This window comes from Nyctereutes procyonoides, unplaced genomic scaffold (assembly GCF_905146905.1).
Source record: "Nyctereutes procyonoides isolate TBG_1078 unplaced genomic scaffold, NYPRO_anot_genome, whole genome shotgun sequence".
NCBI lineage: Eukaryota > Metazoa > Chordata > Mammalia > Carnivora > Canidae > Nyctereutes > Nyctereutes procyonoides.
Genome location: NW_026575124.1, coordinates 5,766,885 through 5,781,112, shown reverse-complemented (window position 1 = coordinate 5,781,112; position 14,228 = coordinate 5,766,885). Strand labels below are relative to the sequence as shown.

At 39.3% G+C, this 14,228-nt stretch overlaps 1 protein-coding gene and 2 pseudogenes across 1 annotated transcript; 1 reads left to right on the top strand and 2 right to left on the bottom strand.

The window, feature by feature from the left end:
* On the bottom strand, nt 1–1,228 carry LOC129517267 (glyceraldehyde-3-phosphate dehydrogenase-like; annotated as a pseudogene).
* Nucleotides 1,229–6,065: 4,837 nt separating this feature from the next.
* On the top strand, nt 6,066–10,404 carry LOC129517266 (glyceraldehyde-3-phosphate dehydrogenase-like; annotated as a pseudogene).
* A 2,299-nt stretch (nt 10,405–12,703) lies between these two features.
* On the bottom strand, nt 12,704–13,642 carry LOC129517407 (olfactory receptor 6C75-like). Its single transcript, XM_055337220.1, has one exon. It carries the CDS (start codon nt 13,640–13,642, stop codon nt 12,704–12,706), a length of 939 nt encoding a protein of 312 aa, XP_055193195.1.
* Between the last annotated feature and the right edge of the window lie 586 nt (nt 13,643–14,228).

Here is a 14,228-nt window from a genome sequence, read left to right as displayed (position 1 = left end):
TTACTCTTTGGAGGCCACGTGGGCCATAATGTTCAATATCCTGTTGCTGTAGCCAATTCATTATGGCACCAGGAAATGAGCTTGGTAAAGTCACCATTGAGGGCAATGCCAGCCCCAGCATCAGAAGTAGAAGAGTGGGTGTCACTGTTAAAGTCACAGGAGATAACCTGGTTCTCAATGTAGCCTAGGATGTCCTTGAGGATGCTCTGTGTTGCCTACTTCACCACTTTCTTGATGTCATGATTTTTGGCAGCTTTCTGCAGGCAGCAAGATAGATGCATCTACTGACCCATTGAGGGTGGGGACATGAAAGACCATACCAGCGAACTTCCCATTTGGCTAGGGATGACCCTGCCCACAGCTTTGACAGTGCCAGTAGAAGCAGGGATGATGTTTTGGGCAGCTCCTCAGCTACCACACCGTGTCCTCCCCGGAGGGCCAGCTATGGTTTCTGGGTGACAATGATGACATTTACTGTGGTCATGAGTCCCTTCATGCTGCCCAAGTGGTCATGAATGACCTTACCCAGAGGAACCAAGTAATTGGAGGTATTTCTGACAACCTGGAGGGAATTGTCATACTTCCCATGCTTCCCACTCCTCACAAACATGGAGGCATCAGAAGAATGATGGGTAGAGATGATGACTCTCTTGGTGCCATGCTTCACATGAGCCCCAGCCTTCTCCATGGTCGTGAAGTGAATTCAGCAGCAGTACCACCCCATTTGATGTTGGCAGGCTAGATGGAGATGGGCTTTCCCTTGATAACATTTTTCTTTTTCTCAGTATTGACTGTGGCATTGCCATTGCTATGGGTGGAATCATACTGGGACATGTAGATCATGTGGTTGAGGTCAATGAAGGTGTCATTGATGGCAACAATATCCACTTGGTCATAGTTCAAAGTAGCCCTGGTGACCAGATGCCCAATTATGTCTTAGTCGGGTTACTCCAACCTTCACCATGTCTCTGAGACCTGGCACCACACGAGAAGATGTTGCTTTCTGTCAGATGGAGAGGAACAGACACACAGTGCATGCACGTACTTTTGAAATGAATTGGGGATTTTAGTACAAGGGATGTTTCACTTCTAAATAGGAGAGGAACTACTCATCTGCATATTCATCAAGTCAGACATTGGCATGACCATAGTCACCACATAAATACCTTTCTCACCCCCTTGCTGAAGTCTAATATTAAAAATTACCATTTCCAATTTCAGAAATCATTCCTAAAAGTGTTTCCAAGCATCAGCCTGCATTGTCATCCAGTAACAAGTAGTCATAGAAGGCTTTTAGCATAGAGAAAAATAACTGCATGTGAGTAAAACCATATGAAAATTATCTTTCTCTGATTGACTTATTTCACTCCTCATAATACCCTCCAGTTCCATCCATGTCGAAGTAAATAGTAGGTCTTTATCCTTTCTGATGGCTGAGGATTTTTATAACACCAAATATTCCTTATCTTTTCCTCTGTCGAAGGACACCATAGCTCCTTCCACTGTTGGGCTAGTAATGAGGGCATATGATGAGATGAACACTGGGAGTCATAATACATGTTGGCAAATTGAATTTAATAAAAAAATAATAAAATTTAAATAAAAGAAAAATTTCTCTAGTTGCAATGCATACAATAGGTTGAAGGCAAATCAGGGTTTGCAAGGTTAAATCAAACAAACAAAAAATAACAAGATCCCTTCTGCAGATGTATGGATAAATAAACATTGGTTTTTTTGGTACATCTAGACAAGAAATAATTAGGAATATTAGAGCAAAGAAAAAATCATTTAAGGGGAAAATATAAAAACAATGGAAGAAAAAAAAGAAAATATCTGAAAAAACACTATCATCCAGCACATGCAAAAGTAAAAAGGAAAGGTCAAAGGAAAGAAGGAGAGAAAAGAAAGGAGAAAAAGGGAAATGAAAATTTAAAAAGAAAGAAACAAGTAAAAGAGAATAAAAGGAAAACCAAGTTCTGAAAAATCATGAATCTGGAACAAAGTATGAAAGACCACTTGGCAATTTCGGTTCTTAACACACACACACACACACACACACACACACACACACACACACGGTGTTTACTTAAATAATAAATATTAAGCCATGCAACAAAGAACAATGTAATCATGAAAACAATACTAAAAAGTTAAAGGAAACAAGAATATAAGAAAAAATTGTAAAGACTAATACTACAAGAAAGTTACACAAAGATATAAACTAAGATGGAAGAACAAGTCAAATGAATAAAAACTCCCAACATTCTGAAGTTATGTCATTTCAAAGCTGTAATTAATGGAGCACACATAAAGGAGCTTCTTCAACATTCAGAATGATTTTAAATGTCAGGAAATGATTTATTAGATGTGAAAAACAAATATTCAGTTGGTAAAATTGATTTGGGAGACAAATAATGCAGTCTGTGTAAAAATACTTAGAAAAATGTTTGATACTACTTTTGTCAAAATGTCTTTCACTGCTTTTGTTGCAAGTTACTCGATATTATTTTAGAATAAGGAGATACCAATTCATTCAATCAATAAATGAATGAGCATCCATATTGCACCCTAATTGGAATAAATGCTATAGGGCCTTACAGAGATATTCATTCCATCTTAAGACAACAGAAAATCCAGCGGGAATGTCAAATGATATGCCTGAGATAATGAAAATATACTGAGATACTACAATATATGAGGATAAGTATAATTATATTGAAAAAGCATGTGAAGAAATGGTGCCAAAATTGGCTACTATAGCAAACAATGGTATAACTTGGAGAGATATGAACTGAATCTTAGATGTTGGTAACATTTAGAACTAGACTCTAGGAGAGAAAATTGAGGACAATTCACATCAGCGTGCTAACCCTAGACAGAGCAAGATGAATGAATGCAGAGTGAGGCAGCCCATCAATTTCATGAGGTTATAGTTTGGAGAGTAGTAGAAAGCCTAATTTGCTAAATATAAATTGAGAACTTAAAATATCTTAGAAAAGAATGACATGGCAATGCCTGGGTGGCTCAGCAGGTTGGGCATTCAACTCTTGATTTTGGCTAGGGTCATGATCTCAGTATTATGGGATAAGGCCCCATGTCAGGCTCCATGCTCAGCTCTCCATGGAGTCGGCTTGAGGTTCTCTCTTCCTCAGCCTATACCCTGACTCGCACAGGCCAATAACCAGGGAGGAAATTGAAGCAGTCATCAAAAAACTCCCAAGATACAAAAGTCCAGGGCCAGATGGCTTCCCAGGGAAATTCTATCAAATGTTTAAAAAGAACCATACCTATACTACTCAAACTGTTCGGAAAGATAGAAAGAGATGGAATACTTCCGAACTCGTTCTATGAGGCCAACATCACCTTTATTCTAAAACCAGACAAAGACCCCACAAAAAAAGAGAATTATGGACCAATATCCGTGATGAACATGGATGCAAAAATTCTCAACAAGATACTGGCCAAAAGGATCCAACAATACATTAACAAGATTATTCACCATGACCAAGGGGGATTTATCCTTGGGATACAAGGCTGGTTCAACACTCGTAAAGCAATCCATGGGATTCATCATATCAGCAAGAGAAAAAACAAGAACCATAGGATCCTCTTAAGAGATGCAGAGAAAGCATTTGACGAATACAGCCTCCATTCCTGATCAAAACTCTTCAGAGTGTAGGGATAGAGGGAACATTCCTCAACATCTTAAAAGCCATCTACGAAAAGCCCACAGCAAATATCATTCTCAATGGGGAAGCACTGGGAGCCTTTCCCCTAAGATCAGGAACAATACAGGGATGGCCACTCTCACCACTGCTATTCAACATAGTGCTGGAAGTCCTAGCCTCAGCAATCAGACAACAAAATAAATAAAAGGCATTCAAATTGGCAAAGAGGAAGTCAAACTCTCCGTCTTCACCGATGACATGATACTCTACATAGAAAACCCAAAAGACTCCACCCCAACATTGCTAGAACTCATACAGCAATTTGGTAGCGTGGCAGGATACAAAATCATTGCCCAGAAATCAATGGAATTTCTAGACACTAACAAAAGACTGAAGAAAGAGAAATTAAGGAGTCAATCCCATTGACAATTGCACCCAAAAGCATAAGATACCTAGGAATAAACCTAACCAAAGAGGTAAAGGATCTATACAGTAAAAACTACAGAACACTTCTGAAAGCAATTGAGGAAGACAAGAAGAGATGGAAAAACAGTCCATGCTCATGGATTGGAAGAATTAATATTGGGGAAAATGTCAACGTGAGCCAGGGCAATTTACACATTTAATGCAATCCCTATCAAAAGACCATGGACATTCTTCAGAGAGTTGGAACAAATCATCTTAAGATTTGTGTGGAATCAGAAAAGACCCCAAATAGCCAGGGGAATATTGAAAAAGAAAACCAGAGCTGGGGGTATCACAATGCCAGATTTCAGGTTGTACTACAAAGCTGTGGTCATCAAGACAGTGTGGTGCTGGCACAAAAACAGACACAGAAATCAATGGAAGAGAAGAGAGAATCCAGAAACGCACCCTCAACTCTATGGTCAACTAATATTTGACAGAGCAGGAAAGACTATCCTCTGGATAAAGACAATCTCTTCAATCAATGATGCTGGGAAAATTGGACATCTGCATGCAGAAGAATCAAACTGAACCATTCTCTTACACCTACAGATAAGATAAGGTAAACTCAAAATGGATTAAAGATCTAAATGTGAGACAAGATTCCATCAAAATCCTAGAGGAGAACACAGGCAACACCCTTTTTGAACTTGGCCACGCAACTTCTTGCAAGATACATCCATGAAGGCAAGAAAACAAAAGCAAAAATGAACTATTGGGACTTCATCAAGATAAGAAGCTTCTGCACAGCAAAAGAAACAGTCAACAAAACTCAAAGACAATCTACAGGATGGGAGAAGATATTTGCAAATGACGTATCAGATAAAGGGCTAGTATCCAGGATCTATAAAAAACGTATTAATCTCAACAGCAAAGAAACAAACAATCCAATCATGAAATGGGCAAAAGACATGAACAGAGATTTCACCGAGGAAGACATACACATGGCCAACAAGCACATGAGGAAATCCTCCACATCCCCTGGCATCAGGGAAATACAAATCAAAACCACAATGAGATCCCACCTGTGAGAATGGGGAAAATTAACAAGTCTGGAGACAACAAATGCTGGAGAGGATGTGGAGAAAGGGGAACCCTCTACACTCTTGGTTGGAATGTGAACTGGTGCAGCCACTCTGGAAAACTGTGTGGAGGTTTATTTTTTATAAAGGAAAACAACTTATTACAGAGATTTGATAACTAGAAATGGAGCTGATTAAAAGTTGTCACCATTAGTGACAGGAAGGAATGAGCTAAGATGGAGGAGGAGGAGGAGCCTAGGCTTGCCGCACCCCCTGCACAGTAGGTAAAATCAGGTCATTCTGAATACCCTAGCACTCGATCTGAAAGCTCGCAGAAAAGTTGCACAACTCAAGGGAGAGAAGAGGCCACATTGTGTAAGGTAGGAGGTGCAGAGATATGATTTTGGAGAGAAGTGGATCACAATCGTGTGGAGGTAGTGAGCCCTGGACATGGAGACAAGTGAAGGAGAGAGGAGAGATTATTTATATATAATATACCACAAAAAAATGGAATGTTCAAAATGGACGGTACACCTATAAGATAGCTTCAATCCAAAACTTGATAATACTCAGTATTGGTGAGGTGGAGAGCAATAGGAACTCTCATTTATCACTCATGAGGGTGGAAAAGAATAAAGCAGACAGTGCGGTGGCTCCTTATTAATTAAAAATAGACATTTTTGGTAAACCAGAATTTGTGCTCCTTGGTATGTAGCTAACTGATTTGAAAACTTGTGTTCACATGAAATCCAAGGGATATTTGATGGTGGAACTAATTTTAACAGTATTACTGTGTTGGATCCTTGGCACTATGAATCTGTCAGAGCCTGTAGACCTTCAAGACACAAATAATGAATACTTGCATACAGAAATTTTTAAAACTTAAGAAGTCAGGGGATCCGTGGAAGAAATGGAGGCTGTGGTCACAGAATCACACTGCATTACAAATATACGACATAATTTTAAGGAAGAGAATGAGGAGAAAGCTACTGATCTAAGTAACTTTAAAAAACAGCTTTCTGAAAAAAAAAACAGCTTTCTGGCTGGAATATAGAAAAATAAATACACAAGGAACAGCGCATAGACACTGCACTCTGGTTGGTAATGTCGTTTCTCAGCGAGAGATAGGGTTACAGTCATGAAGCTTGAGTGGGTACGTCCCGGGAGGAACAAGAAAATGCATGGCCAGTGGTGGCCACCGTCACATTTCTCACTGTTGAAATAGGAGGTTACAGGTCAGCAAAGGAGACGGTGAGGATGAATCGTGTGATACAGGATTAGAGTTGGGGACATTGGTATGAAGTCATCTTTAGATTAGCATTGATGCAGAGGAGCAGATGCAGAGAAAATGACAGATTTTATGTAAACATACGTGTGTGGGGGTGTTTGTTGAGAGCCTAGAGGCAATGACACCTCAGTAGCAACCAGTACACCTAGCAACGTGATTCTGGTTTCTGATCACATTCTCCAGCCAAAGGCAGCAGGTTGATTGCACAAATGGCTGAAGCCAGGGTTGCGCAGGGGACGTTCAGATGATCCTGAAGAATCTTCCAGTGTGAGACAGTAGGGGAGTCCTTAAAACATAAAGAAAATCATGAGGCATTTTAAAAGGACACAGGCATCAAATTGAAAGAGGTCCGATGACCCAAGGTGGAAGCATTTGAGCATAAAATAAAGAACATGGCATTGTATGATAACTCAAAGTGTAAGATAAATATCAAGTCCACGATACATCATAATTTGAGAAATAAAGAAATCAGAGGAGACAAATTTTCTGGACAGGAGAATTCCCAATAACCTATGTAGATACCTTCCAACCTCAAGAGAGTGGGCTTAGCCGCCCGAGTCTGAGATGCCCTAGGTGAAGTGCTGGCAGAGGGTTACGGAAGCTGTGAAGATACTTTGATAATGAAGGAACCTGGAAAACACTACCTGGGCCCGAGGACCACAGTTTATGTCATCCTGTTGCATCCTGTTGATAGTATGAATTTGCCGGTATGAGGTGACAAAAAGGCCCCTTTTTCTCTGTGGTTTTTCTTCTCAGAACCCACACTCCGTTTAAGGACTTCATCCCTTGAGTTTCCTTGGTTTCTACCCAATTATGCAGCTGTTTCTTTGGTCTCTCGATCCACTCAGTTTAGGGGCATAAAAGCATCAAAGGAAGCCAAATGGAAGGACATTCTGTCAAATACTTGATCAGGGCTCCTCAAAACACAAGGTCATCCAAACAAGACCATTGTGAGGAAATTGTCTGAGTCAAGAGATGCCTGGGAGAGATGAGAATTAAAGCCGTATCCTGGATAGAATCCTGGAAGAGCAGAAGGACATGTAGAGGAAAAAATGTCTGTGAAATCTGAATTAAGTGTGGAGTTTAGTTAGTGGCAATATCCCATCCTCGCTTCCTTGGTTGTGGCGAATATTCCATAGGGATGCAGGGTGCTAACGATGTAGGAAGTTTGACAACGGATATGTAGTAGTGCTCTGTACTCTCTTTGTTGTTTTTTTTTCCTGTAAATATAGAACTACCATAAAAGAAAAAGTTTATTTCAATAAAGAGGGGCTCCTGGCTGGCTAAGTCAGTAGGCGTGCAACTTGTGATTTGGGGGTTGTGAGTTCAAGCCGCAAATTCAGAATAGAGCTTATGCATTAGATAGAGAGATGATAGATAGTTTAACATATGATTTTTCTATGTATCTCTTTGCCTTTCTATCATCCATCATTTATCTGGCATCTGCCTATCATCTGTGATCTATCTATTTTCATAATTATAGTTTGCTAGTTCCCCCTATTCCTGGGAGATGTCTGTGTCTTCTCCTCCTTTCCATTGCTTACTTTCTCTACTGCCGCACGCGTGCTCCAACATTGTAAACTCTCTATTATTTGTTTTTCACATTTATTAAATCATTTCCTGACATTTAAAATCATTCTGAGTGTTGAAGAAGCTCCTTTATGTGTGCTCCATTAATTACAGCTTTGAAATGACATAACTTCAGAATGTTGGGAGTTTTTATTCATTTGACTTGTTCTTCCATCTTAGTTTATATCTTTGTGTAACTTTCTTGTAGTATTAGTCTTTACAATTTTTTCTTATATTCTTGTTTCCTTTAACTTTTTAGTATTGTTTTCATGATTACATTGTTCTTTGTTGCATGGCTTAATATTTATTATTTAAGTAAACACCGTGTGTGTGTGTGTGTGTGTGTGTGTGTGTGTGTTAAGAACCGAAATTGCCAAGTGGTCTTTCATACTTTGTTCCAGATTCATGATTTTTCAGAACTTGGTTTTCCTTTTATTCTCTTTTACTTGTTTCTTTCTTTTTAAATTTTCATTTCCCTTTTTCTCCTTTCTTTTCTCTCCTTCTTTCCTTTGACCTTTCCTTTTTACTTTTGCATGTGCTGGATGATAGTGTTTTTTCAGATATTTTCTTTTTTTTCTTCCAGTGTTTTTATATTTTCCCCTTAAATGATTTCTTCTTCGCTCTAATATTCCTAATTATTTCTTGTCTAGATGTACCAATAAACCAAAGTTTATTTATCCAAACATCTGCTGAAAGGATCTTGTTATTTTTTGTTTGTTTGATTTAACCTTGCAAACCCTGATTAGTCTTCAACCTATTGTATGCATTGCAACTAGAGGAATTTTTCTTTTATTTAAATTTTATTATTTTTTTATTAAATTCAATTTGCCAACATGTATTATAACTCCCAGTGCTCATCTCATCATATGCCCTCATTACTAGCCCAACAGTGGAAGGAGCTATGGTGTCCTTCGACAGAGGAAAAGATAAGGAATATTTGGTGTTATAAAAATCCTCAGCCATCAGAAAGGATAAAGACCTACTATTTACTTCGACATGGATGGAACTGGAGGGTATTATGAGGAGTGAAATAAGTCAATCAGAGAAAGATAATTTTCATATGGTTTTACTCACATGCAGTTATTTTTCTCTATGCTAAAAGCCTTCTATGACTACTTGTTACTGGATGACAATGCAGGCTGATGCTTGGAAACACTTTTAGGAATGATTTCTGAAATTGGGAATGGTAATTTTTAATATTAGACTTCAGCAAGGGGGTGAGAAAGGTATTTATGTGGTGACTATGGTCATGCCAATGTCTGACTTACTGAATATGCAGATGAGTAGTTCCTCTCCTATTTAGAAGTGAAACATCCCTTGTACTAAAATCCCCAATTCATTTCAAAAGTATGTGCATGCACTGTGTGTCTGTTCCTCTCCATCTGACAGAAAGCAACATCTTCTCGTGTGGTGCCAGGTCTCAGAGACATGGTGAAGGTTGGAGTAACCCGACTAAGACATAATTGGGCATCTGGTCACCAGGGCTACTTTGAACTATGACCAAGTGGATATTGTTGCCATCAATGACACCTTCATTGACCTCAACCACATGATCTACATGTCCCAGTATGATTCCACCCATAGCAATGGCAATGCCACAGTCAATACTGGGAATAAGAAAAATGTTATCAAGGGAAAGCCCGTCTCCATCTAGCCCGCCAACATCAAATGGGGTGGTACTGCTGCTGAATTCACTTCACGACCATGGAGAAGGCTGGGGCTCATGTGAAGCATGGCACCAAGAGAGTCATCATCTCTACCCATCATTCTTCTGATGCCTCCATGTTTGTGAGGGGTGTGAAGCATGGGAAGTATGACAATTCCCTCCAGGTTGTCAGAAATACCTCCAATTACTTGGTTCCTCTGGGTAAGGTTATTCATGACCATTTTGGCAGCATGAAGGGACTCAAGACCACAATCCATGTCATCATTGTCACCCGGAAACCATAGCTGGCCCTCCGGGGAGGACATGGTGTGGTAGCTGAGGAGCTGCCCAAAACATCATCCCTGCTTCTACTAGCACTGTCAAAGCTGTGGGCAGGGTCATCCCTAGCCAAATGGGAAGTTCGCTGGCATGGTCTTTCATGTCCCCACCCTCAGGTGGCTCAATGATGCATCCATCTTGCTGCCTGCAGAAAGCTGCCAAAAATTATGACATCAAGAAAGTGGTGAAGTAGGCAACACAGAGCACCCTCAAGGACATCCTAGGCTACATTGAGAACCAGGTTATCCCCTGTGACTTTAACGGTAACAACCACTCTTCTACTTCTGATGCTGGGGCTGGCATTGCCCTCAATGGTGACTTTACCAAGCTCATTTCCTGGTGCCATAATGAATTGGCTACAGCAACAGGATATTGAACATTATGGCCCACGTGGCCTCCAAAGAGTAAGAACCCCCTGGACCACCAGCCCCACTGACAGCATAAGAATAAGTGAGAGGCCCTCAGCTGCTGGAGAGCCCTTGCCCCAGTTCATCCCCTAACACACTGAGAATCTCCTGATTCTAAACGGTTTCTATCCAGACCCCTTGAAGATGGAGTGGGGCTCAGGGAGCCCTACTGTGACTTGTACCATCAATAAAGTAAGCTGTACTCTGACAGAAACACATGTGTGCAAGTACAGATACTGCTCTCAACTATTATATAAAGATTCAATTCAAGTTCTAAAATGTTTGGGATTCTATACACACAAACACAACTATGTGTGTCTATGGATTCATATATGTTATATGCATATACTTAACTACAAATATGTATAGGGTACCTGTGTGGCTCGGTTGGTTAAGCGTCTGCCTTTGGTTCAGGTTACTGTCCTGGGGTCCTGGGATCAAGCCCTGCATTGGGCTCCTTGGTGAGTGGGGAGTCTGCTTCTCCCTCTCTCTCTGCCTGTGTCCCCAGTCTCAAGTAAATAAATTAAATCCTAAATAAATAGATACTTATAATATTTCTATACATAGAAGATGCATATACGTATGTGTGTGTATAGCTAGCTATGCCTATATCTAAGATCCTTTGGAGAATTGTTCTGATGTTTTAATGATTTTCCCTTTTTCTCTTCCTTTATTAAATAATAGAGTTATAAGAACATTGGTCCTTTTTGAAATTTGTCCAAGTAAATTGTTGTTGGTTTCATCCTATTGTTCGATATTAAAGACTGTAGACGTGGAATGCCAGTGAAACCACAGGAGACATAAATACTGTTGTGGATCCACATCTTCTGGAAAATGGAACCTAACAAGGCACATAGCAGTGAGAATGACACCTTAGGAATCTGGAGAGAAAGAGATGGTACTAAAAATGGTTTATTTTTATTACTGCCAGAGCCAACTGTTTATTCATCCATTGAGTCATTAATTTGTTTGCTAAAGCCATAGCCCATTAGATTGTGGACTCTGGTAACATGGTTAATGATATAACCTTGTGCCTCATTCAGATTGTATATTCCTCTCAACTCGGAATACTCGCCCCTCATTAAAAATGCTACAAATCAATAGCTATGTAATCAGTGGATTACTTAAGATAATATTATTGCTTATTTATAAACTGCTTAGCACTTTAAAAAAAGGAAATGTATTTTTGAAATATTAGTGTGAGCGTGAAATATGAGCAGAAAAACTTTTTGAAAGCCTCTAATACCATGACCTCCAACATATATGATACTTTTCTCACCAAAATTATATTTGCAGTAAATATTCATTATTTCATAACACAGTAAAATAATATTTCAATTTAAACATTTAATATTTGTTTTGAAAAGATTTATAGGGATTTTCACATCTTACTGACAATGTGAAGGTTAGAATCAGTTTTCTCAGGGAAGTTTTTGTCAATCAAGAGGATCAACTTTCCTTTACCTTCTTATTTTTCCCCTTCTCTATCCTGTCTTCCTGCATCGCTATCATATATAACACACATATGGTATATATTCATTTAGTTGACATTTGCATATTCTTTTCCACATTCCTGATTTTCTCTTTTGCACTTCTGCTTCCTTGGTATAGCCCTGGAAAACAAACTTGTATTATTTTGTTCTTTACAAATTGCTCCATTAAAGAATTTATAATCCAATAAATTATTTAACTTTCACTTTGTGGTTTTATTGTGTTATATCTCTTTGGAAAAAATGTAAGTTATTCCATTAACGTAAAATGATAAGAAACAGGTGAGCGCTCAGACAGTCTTGTCTATGAGCAACCAGAAAAGTCTTCTCCACTTAGAGACTATGGATGGTGAGCTCTTCACTTTAACATCTATATCAGACCATGCAGGAAATTAAGATAAAACATCAAGTCCACTTACTGTGTAGTAAGACTCCTAACTATTGTCCCAAGACAAACAATTTGGTTTAGTGATTCATTGCTGCTGAGGGGCTCACTGACTACAGGAACCAGACTTGGACCCGTTTTAACCGTTACCTGCTAGAGTCATTCTCCTGCTTTGATATGAGAAACAATAAAGGTTATTGACGTCTAAAATTCAGTTACACAGGTGAAGACTGGCCATTTTCTATATAAGTTAAAATAGATAAGACCTGACTTTCGGCTAATAAGAAAAAGAGACATTAATGATATAGAACAATGTTTAAGTGAAAGAATGAAATGAAGGGTTTCAAAAATTTACGTAGTAAAATCCAAAGATTTCCATTCCGCTCTGTTTTCAGGGGTATGTATGCATTTCTGCATAATGACATTCATTTATATGAAGAAAAGACCATTCTGTGGACCATGTTCTTGAAGGCTTGCTTCACCTGCTGGTTTCTTAAGGTATATATGAAAGGATTGAGGAGAGGAGTCACTGAGGTAATGATCACAGCTACGCCTTTGTTTAAACTCACCCTTTCCTTTGCAGAAGGCTTGATGTACATGAAGATGCAGCTGCCATAAGAGAGGGAGACCACTATCATGTGGGAGGAACACGTGGAAAAGGCTTTTTTCCTTTGACTCGTGGAAGGAATTCTCAGAATTGTGCGGATGATGTGTGTGTAGGAGAGCATAACTAGGGTTAAGGTGACCATCAGCGTTACCACCGCTAAAGCAAATGCCATGAGTTCTAGAAAGTGAGTGTTTGTGCAAGAAAGCTGTAGAATTGGAGAAGAGTCACAGACAAAATGATCGATTATATTGGAGGCACAGAAATCCAACTTCAGCATCAGAATTACAGGTGGAAAGATGACCAGGAATCCTGCAAGCCATGAGCTAAAGACAAGGAGGATGCAGACCCTGCTGCTCATGATGGTCATGTAATGCAGAGGTTTGCAGATGGCCACGTAGCGGTCATAGGACATGGCGGTCAGGAGGTAAAACTCTGTCACCCCCAATAAGATGACGAAAAATACCTGAGCCAGACAATCATTGTAGGAAATGGTCCTGTCTCCCGTCACAACAGTGACAAGAAATCTGGGAATTGTGGCAGACGTGAATGACATTTCTAGGAATGAGAAGTTTCGAAGGAAGAAATACATTGGAGTCTTCAGGTGGGGATCCGTAAGGGTGAGGAAGATAATGACCAGGTTCCCAGTCACACTGCACATGTAGGTGACAAGGAGAAATATGAAAAGTACAACCTGCCACTTTGGGTCATCGGTCAACCCGAGAAGAATAAACTCTGTTACCTTTGTGTGATTTCTCATGATTTTCCTTCTTTATGATGCCATTCACTGTTTTAGCTGGAAATAGATGCAAAAAATGAGACAGAGAAGAAACTGGCACACGCACAAGCGTGCACACACACATTTCAAAAATTATTGTTGTCTTTTGCATTAAGGGAAAATGGTTTTGTACTAAAAAGAGACAAAATACTTCTAAATTTATTTATGGTGTCATATGTTGGTTCATTGTTTCTATATTTCTTTAGTTTTATTTTCACATATCTCTTTATAAATCTATCTTCTGAAAATTTCAGGATATTCCTGAAAACATGAAAAAGGAGATTAAAACCTCTGAGACCCAAACCTCCTTTAATAAAACCATGAGCTTGCTCCCAGCATCCCATCATACTCTTTGAAGGTACTTTTTGTTGTTGCTTTCCTCTTCAGATATTTATTTATTTTTCTCCTTTGGCTAAAAATTTCTTTCTATTTCCCTTTTCAAACTTCTACAATCTACAGAGACCACTCACTTGCGCACCCGGTAAAGTGTCCCTGATAACTGTATACGGACACAGTTAATCTAATTCCAGGGCTCTGCCCTAAGACTTCTAGTGTTAATGACTAATCT

Excerpts from the sequence above, each read along its gene's own strand:
- LOC129517407 (XM_055337220.1), bottom strand. The coding sequence starts at position 13,642 with ATGAGAAATCACACAAAGGTAACAGAGTTTATTCTTCTCGGGTTGACC.